General features: G+C 45.0%; 1 protein-coding gene across 1 annotated transcript in view; it reads left to right on the forward strand.

The window, feature by feature from the left end:
- Positions 1-16,834, forward strand: part of mapk8ip1a (mitogen-activated protein kinase 8 interacting protein 1a) — a 20,413-nt gene continuing 3,579 nt past the window's right edge. Inside the window, exons 1-6 of the mRNA XM_082962493.1 lie at positions 1-1,161; positions 1,668-3,301; positions 9,630-9,723; positions 10,272-11,318; positions 11,626-11,701; positions 16,414-16,580. Coding sequence (XP_082818619.1) covers positions 2,903-3,301; positions 9,630-9,723; positions 10,272-11,318; positions 11,626-11,701; positions 16,414-16,580 — 1,783 coding nt within the window. The 5' untranslated portion in view covers positions 1-1,161; positions 1,668-2,902. The remainder of the gene's footprint in view (positions 1,162-1,667; positions 3,302-9,629; positions 9,724-10,271; positions 11,319-11,625; positions 11,702-16,413; positions 16,581-16,834) is intronic.

Consider the following 16,834-nt stretch of genomic DNA (forward strand, 5'->3'; position numbering starts at 1 on the left):
ATTCAATTATAAAGGAACTGTAATGTACACACCCCTGGTGTGGTATACGTATTAGTGGCCAGGGTTGTAGTGTGTAAAATGCGTGTGCATGTCATGTCTTAAACAGTATTTTAGTGTGTAATGTGTGGACATTGCCACAGGGACAGCAAATCATATTAGAGGTAATAATGTAATGACCGCTTAGCCCACTTGCCCTCCTCCGCCATTTTAAAAATTATACACCCCCGACATACGTAAGCTGTTAATTCTCTCTGCTGCACCGGCTCACACATCACGTCACAGTTTGTTCAGAGTGAGGAGAAGAAGGCGTGGGTCATTCCATGGCATGAGAACCAACCTACACAACAACACAATGGAAGCCATGATGTTCTAAGCAGGGCCAGGGACCTTCCAAATCCTCCCTCCCTCAGATCAGGGATAAAAGGGAAGAAGATTCTATTTCAGCACTACAGCAGCTCCATTGATCCTAGCAGTCACCACTTCCCTTCCCTCAGTCTGGCCCTCCCTGTATATGGCTGCCTGGCCTGCGGAGGAGGAGGCAGCAACCTGAGTAGAGCTGCCTCGATTCAAGCCGTCCATCATACAGGAGGCAGGGACTTACAGGAGGAGAACCTACCCAGCTAGGGCTGATGGGCTGGGGCTTAAGCGGGTGATTGAGTCCCCCGATCTCCAGTCTCTTTACTGTCCACCTGCAGCCTGCACCTCCCCCATCCTCCCATCCTCCTCCAGTCATTATTCTGGACCAGAGGGGGAGTACAAATACACAGAGAGGAGATAAGTGGCTGGGTGGAGCCGGTGGTGAAGAGAAGAGAGCTCTGTACTGTGTGTGCGGAAAAGGAAAATAAGCTGTCTTTATCTTCAGGGTCCCTCTCTATCAGTGGTGTGGTGTTGTTGTTGTTGTTGTCGTTGTTGTTGTTGCTGATGCTGATGTGTGGGCCAGAGCGGATGGAGATTGAAAAGTCAGGATTGTGAATGATGCTCTGTTGAAAGGAGGAAGTGCTGTAATTGCCTGTTGAATCGATCAGTTCCTGGTCCATCTGCCTGCCCAGCCCAGCTGATGTTGCTCTACCTCAGTCTGGCCATGGAGTCCAGCGAGGATGGGGAGAATTGGAGGGAGGAGGAGAATGGAGAGAAGTGGATGGAGGACCAGTGGGAGAAATGGTACAGTAGTATTTATATACTGTAGAGTTAAACCAGGGTCACATTCATTAGGGTAAAAAGTAACAAAATGTTTTTCAATGGATAACTAAAACAAGTGTTTACCAGACAAGCGTTTATTTGCCATAAAGGTCTACACTTCTTGGCAGTGACGTACAGTAATGCTAATGTAAGACATAGAGGCCACACTTTTTCCTGTCTCTCTCGGCCATTCATGCAAACCCCAATGCACGCCTTTTTATTAAAGGGTTTAGAGCTTTTTGATTTCAGCACAGATGGTTGTCCACCTGGTTGTGCAACTGCCACCTACCATCAGGAGTATCAAGCAGTACCTCACTAAGGTGAAAGTGTAACTAAGTCGTCTGCAGAGAGCGACACCCCTGTGTTTACTCTCTCATTGATGTGTGTAAAACAGTGTGCCCCTGCCCTCAGCTCCCAGAGATGTTGAGTGACGGCGTGGTTTGTTTTCTGTAGTGTGGTGTGACGCAGTGTGTATGTCGTGTCCTCAGGCTGACCCATGACATCAGCCTGGAGGAGTTTGAGGACGAGGACCTTTCTCAGGTCACAGAGATCACTGATGAGGCTGGAGCCAGCCTTAACTACGATGACCTTGACTCTCAAGTAAGCTAATCTACATGTACACACACCAGACCTGGGTTCAAAAACAGTTTCAAAGTGTCAAATGTGCTCGGATTGCAATTTTGCGAATTTTCTATTGATCCATTAAGCCAGGCAAGCTCAATCAAGCACTGATCAAGTATTTGAAATTATTTTGAATAGTATATGAACCCAGGTCTGGTATGCACAGTGTGGTGCCAGCCTCAACTACGACAACCTGGATGACCAAGTAAGCTCCTCTACACCAGTTTCCCTCAACAAACTCCTCCCTCCCTTCTCCCACAACACACTGTCTGACTTCACACTGTTGCGGTCTTGTTTTTCATAATATGAATATTCATAACGGAAGGTTGAGATATTGAGATAAACGTCGCTCCCGTTGTATGCTTGCTGTTATTTTGGGGCCGTCGCTGTGAGATAGTAGCCGCAGCAGAAGCAGAAGCGGTAGTAGAATCCAGAGTTAGTAGTCCAAAGTCACTAATCAGATTAATGACTGCAGGCGGGGATGGTCTTGGTACACATGTGTTCCAGAGCCGAGTAGACCTAACATGCCACACGTCATTAAAGCCTGGCCATCACATCACTGGCCTCCACCTTTAGCCCTGCAGATATTCTACTAAACTAGCTGCTAGGGTGAACTGTCATTTTAGTATCAGTCAAATGGAGACGTCAGACCATACGTTAGCTTAGGGGAAGGTTGTATGACGTTGACACACAGTACAGCAGGTCTGTGTGCATCTTAATATTTTGTGGTTAAAGAAATTATTCCGTATTAACATTATCTTTAGATTTGACGTCAGTGTAAAGACGGTAAAGGTGTTACAGGCTGCTGTTGTATACCTCACAGAACAGAACAGTAGCCCAGCTTTGCTTGTGTTTGTTTTCAGGGTGGTTTATCCTACTACGGTATGATTGAATTAGAATGGCATTACAGTGAGCATGAGCCGAGAACGAGCCACAGTCTCAGGCTGCTGATGTCATTGCCAGGCCGTGATTGACTGGCTCTGCTCTCCTCCTCTTCCCCTCCCTTCCTTTTCTCCTCACTGAATCCCTTTCTCTCTCTCTCTCCACTTGCTCTCATTATTGCTTTCTCCACCTCCCTCCCTCTCCCCCTCCACCTCACTGAATGATTCTCTCTCTATCTGCTGCAACACTGCTGCCTGGCTCTTCCCAGGACCATGTGACGTGGCCAGCCAGTAGCGAGGCAGGGAAGGCAGACGGGCGGGGGTTCAGGGAAGTGCAGGCGGAGATGCTCCACTTGGACCTGATCGATGCTGAGGAAGAGATCCAGGAGGAAGAGGAGCACTGGGGCCTGATCCATGGTTCCCTCGACGACCACAGACTCAACCGGGAAGAGAGAGGGGCCGTCATTCTAACTCCTGTCAGGCAGAAACAGCCCAATGTGATAGAATTAAAATCTGCTGAACATCCAATCGCTATGGATACGTACAGGCCCAAGAGACCCACCACACTAGCGTTGTTTCCACAGGTGCAGCCTCAGCCTCCTCAGCCCCCCAGGACACAGGTGGGGACTGTTTATTTCTACCCTCTGTGATGACACGACATCATCACATCATCTGTTTGGTTCATATAATGTTGGATTAGCTATAGAAGGGAATCTGTAAAGAGGCATTAAAGGGGCTGCTTCTGTATCTTCCCAGTGATGACAGGCAGATCATATACTATATCATAGATCATATTAGGTTTGTTTGAAATATGAGATTCGATAGGATGGGATCTGTATAAGAGCAGTATAGAAGCTGGTAGCTTACACCCAGCACCAATTTACAGTAGAGATCCTGCTTATTTTCTCCTCTGTGATCACAGACCGTCTGTTTGGTTTAAATAATTAATGGGAGATCAGATAGAATTGAATCTGTATAGAATGCTATCTGTATCGAGGCAGCATACCTTACCCAGGCACCAATATAAATACGGATTTCCTTTTAATGTAATGTAAGCAGTATGTCTACAGTGTGTATTTGTTAATGTCGTTAAATGGAAATATTTTCATTTCACATTGATAGCCACTGTATACCAGAAAAGCATAATGCTGGGACTGTTGTGGTTCTCGATCGAAGCATTGTAACAGTAGAGGAAATGTTCATTCGTGTGATAATGGATGTGCTCTTTCTCTCTCGACGGAGCCCATGCTTGCGACTGTGTTTGTAGCATGTGCTCCATTTAACTGCTGTCCTTGATCTTTGCTGTCTGTAAATAGCACACCCTTCTGTCCTTCTGTGAGTCTGTCAGCTTCCCCGCCAGCTGAATGGCATCAGACAGGGAAGGAAGGGTGTGCTCTGCTGACTAGGGATAACGATGGAAAGGACAGGTCAGAGTCCATCAGTGTCAGTCCAAGGATAGGGCCGTTTACAATGACAATCCTATGTAGAGTGACTAAACGAGTGAGGATCTGTTCACTCATCTTTCATCCATTGCATCTCATGTTGATCTTTATAAAATATCTTTGATCTTTCCCTCAGAATAGACCTCTTGCCAGAGATTTTGTAGGTTAGTATCTGTCGTAACAAAAATGGTTTATTATTGCTTGGATGCTTTGATATAGTCCAGTGAGCTTCAGACCTGTCTTCATTGAAGAAGTATACGACGGGGAGAGGGCTGTCATTTCTCTGGCGGAGATTTGGAATGATCTTAGTAATTGCCCACAACGCTCAGCACGACCAAATACTCTACAGTCTCTAGTAGTAGAGTGCAGACTGCAGTTTGAATGTTTGACGGTTTCATCTTTTAACCTAAGCCATTGGTAGGATTATTGTAATGTATGTCCAGTGTGTATGTACTGTATGTATGATATATGTACCCACCCAAACAACTCCACCCAGTTATAACTCGTTAAAATCAGGTATAACCAGTTGAAACCAGTAACAATCAGATACAACCGGGTTATAATCAGTTATAACCAAAACATTAAGATGCTAAAAAGAAGATGTTTCAAAAAATCTGTTTCACAAGGACATTCATGAATGATGAGAACAATGTCTTTATGGCAGACTTCTGATTAAATTCAAAGAAGATCAGGAAAACCAGGATAAGGTGCGTGACCAGATGTAGGTTTGGATAACCTGCTACACTGACTGGTTAATCCTTACCCTGTCAAGGTTCCTTCCCATCAAATAACTTAACATCACATCCACTTTAGACTCAGACCCTGTCCATCTGGCACTCTAGGCAGACTAAAGCAAATGCTAAAAGTATTTGAAAGATTTTGAAAGTATTTCTTTTTTAACCCAGGTGTGGCCTGGGGAGGATAGAGGGAGGCCCAGGATGTTTTCCCCTCTAGGAGGTGTAATTCCTAATTCTGGCCCTGTCAGACCTGGTCACGTGACTAACGTCTCTGTGTATGGCACCACAACACGACCTGGCCTCAAAGCCCTGCTGCTGCTCGTGGTCTCACGCTGTGTTGGGAAGGATTAGGCTAACCATGTTTTATGTCTCACTCCTACTCTGTCTGAGTGGTAGCCTGGTACAATTACAGAGACACTTGAGCTCAAGGACTAGGGAAACAGGTAGTGAAAGCTTGATTCAGATAGCCTGGTCCCAGATCTGTTTGTGCTGTAGCAAGGCAGCACAAACCGATCTGGGACCAGGCTATCTGAATGGTGGTGTTCACTACCTATTTTCACAGTCCTTGAGCTTACATCCCCATCAAGATCAAGTGACTATAGCAGGGCTCTTCAACCCTGTTTCTGTAGGTTTTAGCTCCAAACCTAGTCGAGCGCCCCTGATTCTAGTAATAGTTAGCTGGTTGATAAGCTGAATGAGGTTAGTTACAACTGGGGTGGAGTGAAAACCAACAACAGGAGGCTAGCTCTCCAGCAACAGGGTTGTAGAGCCCTGCTCTATACTATATCACACCCACTCAGGTTTCTAATGTGATCAAGGTGAACGATTACTTAGAAACTTTAGCCCCTTTGTTGAGACTAAAAACCGGATTACTTTGATTGTGAACAACATCTGCCAGCCATATGTCACCATGGTTGTTGCCGTCACTATGTGTCCCACCTTGTTACATCACGCTGTTGTGAAGGATGGGTTGAGCCGTGTGTGTGTGTGTGTGTGTGTGTGTGTGTGTGTGTGTGTGTGTGTGTGTGTGTGTGTGTGTGTGTGTGTGTGTGTGTGTGTGTGTGTGTGTGTGTGTGTGTGTGTGCGTGTGTGTGTGTGCATGTGTGCGTGCGTGTGCGCGTGTGTGCATGCGTGAGTACATATGTAAGCTGCATTGGCCACACACGTACGTAGGTGTGTGGCCAATGCAGCTTATTGGGCACACCGCAGTTCAATTATCATTACAGTCATCACAGTTGTTTATTTGGGCTGAACACTTTTCTGACAGTTAGGCTATTAGACATTATGATACTACTCTAAACTCTGCCGGTGCCATGTTGCCTGAGACCTGAAGAGACTTGAATCTCTCAGAGCAATACGACTGATTATGGTGGTGTCATGAATCAGACTACACAGTGGATGGTTATCAGTTGCTGGGGTTGGTTACTGTGGACAGGAGGACAGGAGGCCAAGGGGGAGGGTGAAGTGTACCAAAGTTTGTGAAGCTATGTGAAGAGTAACCTTTCCTGAGACCCGAAGACTTCAACCAAAGGGATAACAGCTACCAAAATGATAACACAGTCTTGATAAACAGTCAGTCCCATGAATTCCAAAATGTCTCATTTTCATTTCATAAATAGAACTTGGAGCATTTCAACATCAAACCGTTCTATCAACACAAACCCGACACACCAAAGAAACACACACACACCTACACACAGTTTCTCTCTCCTCCAGTTCCTGGCCATGGTAACCATGGTAACAGAGCCAGTTCCAGTGCCCAGCAGCAGCTGCATCACGACTGTGAGTCAGCATCATCACTGTGAATGGTCTCTATGACAGTGTGCTGCTGTGTAGTGTAACAGTCTTGACTTCCTCTTTATTGGCTAGCTCCTGATTCCTCTTCCTGGCAGCCGGATCAGATTGTGATGGTATGTGAGATGATGTCATCAGGGCTTGGTGAGTCTCGCCCCAAGCCAGCGCCATATATTTAGATGGCTGTGATCTCGCGTTACCGTAGTCCAAAGCCTCGTTCATCACTCGGCTGCAGGAGGCCTGGTACAGAGGCTAGGACTGGGTAAATGTGATTGACAGCTGAGACAAGTCATTGATCATCGAGCTGCTTGGCTAGAAAAGGGCTGTGGACTGACTGGGCTGGACTGTGCGGTAATAATAGAGAATAGAGAACAGCCATCTTCTTAGGCAGAACAACCACTCATGCGTTTTAACAGCCACTCCTTTGTGTGTGTGTGTGTGTGTGTGTGTGTGTGTGTGTGTGTGTGTGTGTGTGTGTGTGTGTGTGTGTGTGTGTGTGTGTGTCTAACTATTTTTGTGGGGACCAGAAGGCTAATGCTATTTCTATGGGGTTTAGGGTTATGGTTAGAATTAGTGTTAGGGTTAGAATTATGTTATGGGTTAGGGTTAGGAGCTAGGGTTAATTTTAGGGTTAGGTTTTTAGGTTAAGGTTGGGGTTAGGGTGTGTGAGAATTTCAATAAGCATTTTTCTACGGCTGGCCATGCTTTCCACCTGGCTACCCCTACTCCGGTCAACAGCACTGCACCCCCCACAGCAACTCGCCCAAGCCTTCCCCATTTCTCCTTCTCCCAAATCCAGTCAGCTGATGTTCTGAAAGAGCTGCAAAATCTGGACCCTTACAAATCAGCCGGGCGAGACAATCTGGACCCTTTCTTTCTAAAATGATCTGCTGAAATTGTTGCAACCCCTATTACTAGCCTGTTCAACCTCTCTTTGGTGTCGTCTGAGATTCCTAAAGATTGGAAAGCAGCTGTGGTCATCCCCCTCTTCAAAGGGGGGGACACTCTTGACCCAAACTGCTACAGACCTATATCTATCCTACCCTGCCTTTCTAAAGTCTTCGAAAGCCAAGTCAACAAACAGATTACCGACCATTTCGAATCCCACCGCACCTTCTCCGCTATGCAATCTGGTTTCAGAGCTGGTCATGGGTGCACCTCAGCCACGCTCAAGGTCCTAAACGATATCTTAACCGCCATCGATAAGAAACAATACTGTGCTGCCGTATTCATTGACCTGGCCAAGGCTTTCGACTCTGTCAATCACCACATCCTCACCCCCAGACTCAACAGCCTTGGTTTCTCAAATGATTGCCTCGCCTGGTTCACCAACTACTTCTCCGATAGAGTTAAGTGTGTCAAATCGGAGGGCCTGTTGTCCAGGCCTCTGGCAGTCTCTATGGGGGTGCCACAGGGTTCAATTCTTGGGCCGACTCTTTTCTCTGTATACATCAATGATGTCACTCTTGCTGCTGGTGAGTCTCTGATCTACCTCTACGCAGACGACACCATTCTGTATACTTCTGGCCCTTCTTTGGACACTGTGTTAACTACCCTCCAGACGAGCTTCAATGCCATACAACTCTCCTTCCGTGGCCTCCAACAGCTCTTAAATACAAGTAAAACTAAATGTATGCTCTTCAACCGATCGCTGCCTGCACCTGCCCACCCGTCCAGCATCACTACTCTGGACGGTTCTGACTTAGAATATGCGGACAACTACAAATACCTAGGTGTCTGGTTAGACTGTAAACTCTCCTTCCAGACTCACGTCAAACATCTCCAATCCAAAGTTAAATCTATAATTGGCTTCCTATTTCGCAACAAAGCATCTTTCACTCATGCTGCCAAACATACCCTCGTAAAACTGACCATCCTACCGATCCGCGACTTCGGCGATGTCATTTACAAAATAGCCTCCAATACCCTACTCAATAAATTGGATGCAGTCTATTACAGTGCCATCCGTTTTGTCACCAAAGCTCCATATACTACCCACCACTGCGACCTGTACGCTCTCGTTGGCTGGCCCTCGCTTCATACTCGTCGCCAAACCCACTGGCTCCAGGTCATCTACAAGACCCTGCTAGGTAAAGTTCCCCCTTATCTCAGCTCGCTGGTCACCATAGCAGCACCCACCTGTTGCACGCGCTCCAGAAGGTACAGTATATCTCTCTGGTCACCCCCAAAGCCAATTCCTCCTTCGGCCGCCTCCCCTTCCAGTTCTCTGCTGCCAATGATTGGAACGAACTACAAAAATCTCTACAACTGGTAACACTTATCTCCCTCACTAGCTTTAAGCACCAGCTGTCAGAGCAGCTCACAGATTACTGCACCTGTACATAGCCCATCTATAATTTATCCCAAACTACCTCTTCCCCTACTGTATTTATTTATTTAGCTCCTTTGCACCCCATTATTTCTATTTCTACTTTGCACTTTCTTCCACTACAAATCTACCATTCCAGTGTTTTACTTGCAATATTGTATTGACTTCGCCACCATGGCCTTTTTTTGCCTTTACCTCCCTTATCTCACCTCATTTGCTCACTTTGTATATAGACTTATTTTTCTACTATATTATTGACCGTATGTTTGTTTTACTCCATGTGTAACTCTGTGTTGTTGTATGTGTCAATCTGCTTGCTTTATCTTGGCCAGGTCGCAATTATAAATGAGAACTTGTTCTCAACTTGCCTAGCTGGTTAAATAAAGGTGAAATAAATAAATAAAAGGGTAAGGGTGAGAGTACAGGTTAGGTTTAGGGTTAGGGGTTAGGGAAAATAGGATTTTGAATGTGACTGAATTGTGTGTCCCTACAAGGTTAGCTGTACAAGACTGTGTGTGTGTACGCACACTCTTAAAGGGTGATGTAATGTTTATCAAAGAAAAGTTACATCTAACTATCTTTCTCTCCTCTCTCTCTTCATGTCTCTCGATCTTTACCTCTCTCTCTGTCTGTAATATCATTGTAGGACAAGGATACAATTAACAACAACTCATTTGGAAAGAAGGACACATGGAAGGAGAATCTGTCAAACTCAAACTCCTCCTCCCCCCACATAACAGGTGAGAATGGGATATTCACTGGTTTAAACCATATACTGTATGTGTATACAGTACTTTCTTGTGAGAGTAATACCAACATTACCTTTGAACAAGGCAGCAACGTTTCTGTTCGCAGAAGTGGAAGCATTTAGAAAATGACAACTTTCAGTGGCATTTTTCTACACCTTTTTATTTCATTTGTGTCAATGAGCACAAAGTAATTGCACGTATGTCAACACTACAGTACAGTATTTTATTCAACTCCAATCCGCTAATCCCTTCATAAGGTGACCCTGACATGAACACTCACAGTCATAATCCTTAAAATGTTCAAGAAATAGAAAATATTAAAAGCCCAACATCTTCGGTGTTCTCATACTTCAGTATGATACATACAATAAGAACGTTGGCCAGGAAACCCAACAATGGCTCTCATCCTGTAACTCTTTACCGTGCTGCATGGATACTGTTACTGTAGCTGCATCCCTTATAATCCTTCAGCAGTTTGAGGCCTAATTAATAATCTTTTGTTTTTGCTTGTGTTGTTGTTTTGTTTGTGTGTGTTAAAGGCGATCTGACACCCACTAATGAGCAGGTCAACGATGAGTCTAAAGTCCAGCAGCACAACGATGGCTCTGTGGCCAAACAACCCCAACACAGAGGCACAGTACCAGAGAAGGCAGTCAAGGCATACAGCAAGGACTACTCCACGTTCATCTCACATGGACCTTCAGAATCACGGGGCAGGCAGCGTGACGCAAAGCAGCGGGATAAGAAGTCCTCCACTGCTCCACACAATCAGACTACAGCAGCAAAGCCGAAAGCAGGCAGTATGAGAGACAAAGCTGTGGATGGGGATAGGGATGGGAGCAGGGGGCGAGGAGGACAGGGGCAAGGGCGGGGATGCTGCCGTGAGGAGGAGCGCCAGCCAGAAGCCACGGAGGAGATCTACCTGACACCGGTACACCAGAAGAACACAGACACTGACCGTCCAGACTCTGACCGTCCCTTCCTGTCTCAGAGCAGCGAGGGCAATCGCATGTCAATCAGCTCTGACACGGAGGGACCCCCAGCGTACACAAACACTGCCCTCCCCAACCGAACCAACCCCTCCATCTGCGAGGAGGACGAGGTCTACCTGCACCCCCCTGCACCTCCTCCACGTTCCTTCTCCATCTCCTCATGCTTTAGGCCATCTGACAGTGAGGGAGGGGAGCGGGAAAGGGGGTTGTGGGACAGGGGCTCTAAGTCTAGCTCTAAGGGTGAGTCGGGGGGGTCGGGGGCCCTGCGGACTGCACGCGCTCAGAGCTCCGAGGCCGATGGCCTCTCCTATGACTCTGTTAAGTACACCCTAGTGGTGGACGAGCACGCCAAGTTAGAACTGGTGAGCTTGAAGCAGTGCTACCAGAGCTACAGTGATGAAAGCGACACAGAGACGGTATATGAGTCAGCCAACGAGGAAGAGGACTATGAGGTGGATCACAGCGAGCTGAAGAGAGAAAGGAAGTCATCACGTCTGTCGAGGGCTTCTTCGTCCTCTGAGGCAGGAGTTGGCGGGGGACCTCGAACACGCAAGTTCCGCAATGTTTTCGTGAACAGACATTTACACTCCTCTGGTGAGTTTTGTGTGACTGGCTGCTGCCAATTACCCTTTTTTTCCCGAGGCAGACCTGGCTCAGGATAATGCTCATACTCAATTGTATTGTAAATTCATTGAAACCATGTTTATATTTCTGAAGACAAAGAGCTGTACTTACTTTCTTACTTCAAAGGAATTACAGAAGTTAGAATGCCCTATTTAACATGATTGAAAGACACCAAATTCAGCAAAGTTACTCCTGTATAGTACTCTTGTTTTGGCACTTTGTTATTCCATTTTTATCACAGTGACCTAAAGCTCCTCTCCTGCCTTGTGTGCTCCAGGTGCGGAGTCCTTTGGCCTGTTTTCCTGTGTATTAGATGGAGTAGAGCAAGAGCAGAGCCACAGAGCTGTGTTCAGGTGAGACATTGAATGGTTTTACTCTTTATAAAAACTTGGTTTATATAAAAACTCATGAATAAGCCATTATAAATGAGTTATCCGTAAGTGATAACCAACGATGAGCGTTCAATGGGAAAAGTTGCATTATTTGCCCGAGAGCGCATAGAGCCACGGCAGCTAGCCTAGTGGTTAAGAGCGTTGGACCAGTAACTGAAAGTTCACTGATTTGAATCCCCAAGCTGACTACGTAAAAAATCTATCGATGTGCCCTTGAGCAATGCACGTAACCCTAACTGCTCCTGCAAGTCGTTTAGGATAGGACCGTCTGCTAAATGACATGTATATATATTTATACCATAGCGTTGATGAATACTGGTTCTGATTGGTTAGAGAGCATTCCAGAATGGACAATAAAAGCATATAAACCATATAACGGAACAGTTGTAAAAGATATCGGGACACCTTGCAATCATGACACAATAAGCACCTACACATGCAAACCGTACACAGTTACAGAAAGATAAACCAACAACAACACAAACGAAATTGGATACAATGTAAATGCAGGTCCAACGAGGAAAAAACTTAGCTAGCTAGCATTGATTTGTTTTTCAGAGACATATGTTTTTGGAGCATCTGATCACCTAACGTGGTGAGTGATGAACATGAATCCTACTGTTGCAGTCTTGAGGCATGTAGAGCTACAGTTGAAGTCGGAAGTCTACATACACTTTAGCCAAATACATTTAAACTGTTTTTCACAATTCCTGACATTTAATCCTAATAACAATGCCCTGTTTTAGGTCAGTTAGGATCACCACTTTATTTTAAGAATGTGAAATGTCAGAATAATAGTAGAGAGAATAATTTATTTCTGCTTTTATTTCTTTCATCACATTCCCAGTGGGTGAGGTTTACATACTACACTCAATTAGTATTTGGTAGCATTGCCTTTAAATTGTTTAACTTGGGTCAAACGTTTCGGGTAGCCTTCCACAGGCTTCCCACAGTAAGTTGGGTGAATTTTGGCCCATTCCTCCTGACAGAGCTGGTGTAACTGAGATAGGTTTGTAGGCCTCCTTGTTCGCACACACTTTTTCAGTTCTGCCGACAAATTTTCTATGGGTTTGAGGTCAGGGCGTTTGTCACGGCTGTCAGAATGATCGGACCAACGCGCAGCATGTTGTAGTTCCACATCTTTTTATTTATAGAGAAACGTTGCAATACACCAAATACTAGAAATACAGAAAACAACAAACCGTGACGCAGAGAGGAAAACACACTACTCAAAATTAACAACCCACAAACCCAAAAAGAAAAACCCCCTACTTAAATATGATCTCCAATCAGAGGCAACGAGGACCAGCTGCCTCCAATTGGAGATCAACCCATAAAAACAACAACATAGAAATAGAAAACCTAGAACACAAAACATAGAAATAGAAAACAAGAAAACCAACCAAACACCCCCTGTCACGCCCTGACCCATCTACTATATAAAATGACCTCTTACAAGGGTCAGGACGTGACAGCGTTGTGATGGCCACTCCAATACCTTGACTTTGTTGTCCTTAAGCCATTTTGCCACAACTTTGGAAGTATGCTTGGGGTCATTGTCCATTTGGAAGACCCATTTTTGACCAAGCTTTAACTTCCTGACTGATGCCTTGAGATGTTGCTTCAATATATCCACGTAATTTTCCTGCCTCATGATGCCATCTATTTTGTGAAGTGCACCAGTCCATCCTGCAGCAAAGCACCCCCACAACATGATGCTGCCACCCCAGTGCTTCACGGTTGGGATAGTGTTCTTCGGCTTGCAAGCCTCCCCCTTTTTCCTCCAAACACAACGAAGGTCATTATGGCCAAACAGTTCTATTTTGTTTCATCAGACCAGAGGACATTTCTCCAAAAAGTACGATCTTTGTCCCCATGTGCAGTTGCAAACCGTAGTCTGGCTTTTTTATGGCTGTTTTGGAGCAGTGGCTTCTTCCTTGCTGAGCAGCCTTTCAGGTTATGTCGATAAAGGACTCATTTTACTGTGGATATAGATACTTTTGTACCTGTTTCCTCCAGCATCTTCACAAGGTCCTTTGCTGTTGTTCTGGGATTGATTTGCACTTTTCGCACCAAAGTACATTCATCTCTAGGAGACAGAACGCATCTCCTTCCTGAGTGGTATAATGACTGCGTGGTCCCATGGTGTTTATACTTCCGTACTATTGTTTGTACAGATGAATGTGGTACCATCAGGCGTTTGGAAATTGCTCCCAAGAATGAACCAGACTTGTGGAGGTCTTAAATTTTTTTCTGAGGTCTTGGCTGATTTCTTTTGATTTTCCCATGATGTCAAGCAAAGAGGCACTGAGTTTTAAGGTAGGCCTTCAAATACATCCACAGGTACAACTCCAATTGACTGAAATTATGTCAATTAGCCTATCAGAAGCTTCTAAAGCGATAACATCATTGTCTGGAATTTTCCAAGCTGTTTAAAGGCACAGTCAACTTAGTGCATGTACACTTTTGACCCACTGGAATTGTGATATAGTAAATTATAAGTGAAATAATCTGTCTGTAAACAATTGTTGGAAAAATGACTTGTGTCATGCACAAAGTAGATGTCCTAACCAACTTGCCAAAACTATAGTTTGTTAACAAGAAATTTGTGGAGTGTTTGAAAAACGAGTATGTAAACTTCCGACTTCAACTGTATGCTGTCAAATACTCCCACAGTTCTAGACTAGTTTGACCAGTTGTTTTCAGCAACTGATATTTTTTTATTTGGTTGTCATATTGGAAAGTTTGTAGCAACAAACTATTTAGCTAGCTTCTAGCCTAGTTTTTAATATGTATTGAGATATCCTTGTAATGAACAGTGTCGAGTGTTCAGAGAAGAAGGAAAACTTTCCGAGCTATGCCAGGCAAAATCGAGCATTATCAGCTCATTGTCATGGATGTATCCAAATGAATGTCAATAGAAAACAGCTACTTTGCTGTTATTCTGTCTGCAGAGGTCGTGACTGTGTTAGCTGTAGCTAGCTAGCAAGCAAGGGATAAGAATGTTGCCAGAGGCCTCCCGAGTGGTGCCGTGGTCTAAGGCACTGCATCGCAGTGCTAGCTGTACCACTAGAGATTCTGGGTTCGAGTCCAGGCTCTGTCACAGCTGGCCACGACCGGGAGACCCCTGGGGCGGCGCACCATTGTTTCCGGGTTAGGGGAGGGTTTGGCCGGCAGGGCTGTCCTTGTCCCATCGCGCTCTAGCGACTCCTGTGGTTGGCTGGGCGCATGCATGCTGACATGGTCGCCAGTTGTACGGTGTTTCCTCCGACACATTGGTGCGGCTGGCTTCCGGGTTGGGTAAGCAGTGCAGCTTGGCAGGGTCGTGTTTTGTAGGATGCATGGCTCTCGACCTTTGCCTCTCCCGAATCCATACGTAAGTTGCAGCAATGGGACAAGACTGTAACTACCAATTAGATATCATGAAGTTTGGGAGTAAAAAGTAAAACAAGTAAATACATTTTTCAGTTGATATCTTCATTTATATAAGCAAACTAGTACTTTCTAATTTTTTGGTTGCTAGAGACGCCATCCAGTCGTTCGTTCGATTAGTTCAATATTTATGGATGTGACCCAGTCATTCATTCTTTATGTTCCGTTGCCATCCTGCTGCTGGCAGCGTTCTTATCCCTCGCTAGCTAGCCAGCTAGCTACGGCTAACACAGTCACAACCTCTGCAGCCAGAATAACAGCAAAGTAGCTGTTTTCTATTGACATTCATTTTGGATACATCCATAACCATGAGCTGATAATGCCCAATTCTGCCTGGCATAGCTAGAAAAGTTTGCCTTCTCGTCAGGACACTCGACACGTTCATTACCAGGAGATCGGATTGCATATCAAACACTAAGCTAGAAGCTAGCTAAATAGTTTGTTGCTAGCAAACCTGCCAATATGACAACCGAATTATAAAAATATCAGTTGCTGAAAACAGCTGGTCAAACTTGAAACATGGGAGGATTTGACACCATAGCGGCATTTGCGTGCAACAGTAGCCGGGACCAGAGAAATTCATGTTTATCACTCACCACGTTAGGTCATGAAATGTTCCCTTAAAAATGTGTCTCTGCAAAAACAAATCAATGATAGCTAGCTACGTTTTTTCCTCGTTGGACCCGCGTTTACAATGTATCCAACTTCAGTTTGAGTGGTTGTTTGTAGCAAGTACGGTCTGCATGTGTCGGCGCTTATTGTGTCATGATTGCAAGGTGTCCCAACATCTTTTCCAACTTTCCCGATATATTTTCCAAATGTCCCATCTGGTTTAAATGTCCACTCTAGAATGCCCTTCCAGCCAATCATAAATGACTATTCAACAATGCTGTGGTATAAAATGATTATAATGACTTTGTCTAACAATAACGTGCCAGTATATCCCCTCCAAACACCGGCTCAAGCCCTAGAATGGACTTCTAGCCAATCAGAGACGAGTACTCAACAATGCTGTGATATAAATATTAATAAATGCTTGAAGCAATCTTACACAGGGTCCTCCTTCAGGTACCGACAAACACATTAGAGATTCATTACATGGATTAATATCAAACATAACATCATAGTGGTCAGTGTGATTAACAGCTCATTATCAAGATAATGCAAAAAAAACACTTTGTAAACACATTTGATTGATTTATTGATTGAATGATTAACCATGCTGTCTGTGTGATTAACAGGTTTGTCCCTCGCCATGGCGATGAGCTGGAGCTAGAAGTGGACGACCCTCTGCTTATGGAGGTTCAGGCTGATGACCTGTGGTGTAAGGCCTACAACATGAGAACTGGGGCCAGCGGCATCTTCCCTGCCTACTATGCTGCCAAGGTCACCCAGGAACCCATCAAAGGTATCAAATTTGGTTTATACTGTTTATGATGGTTTATTTAATCCATTAGACTGGCTTTGAACACAGCAAAGGTACTGTCATCAATACACTTTGGGCATCAGTGTTTGGTTATAGGATCAATATAGACGTTCTATGAAATGCATTCAATTCATTAGCCTGAGCGCAAGTCTGTGCCCTCTTGCCAACTCCTTGTCCCTTATTGTCATGCCAAACACGTTTGCCCATAGAAGTCGGCATTTTGGCAAGAGAGCACA

The sequence above is a fragment of the Salmo salar genome, chromosome 16 (assembly GCF_965601325.2).
Source record: "Salmo salar chromosome 16, fSalSal1, whole genome shotgun sequence".
NCBI classification, from domain to species: domain Eukaryota; kingdom Metazoa; phylum Chordata; class Actinopteri; order Salmoniformes; family Salmonidae; genus Salmo; species Salmo salar.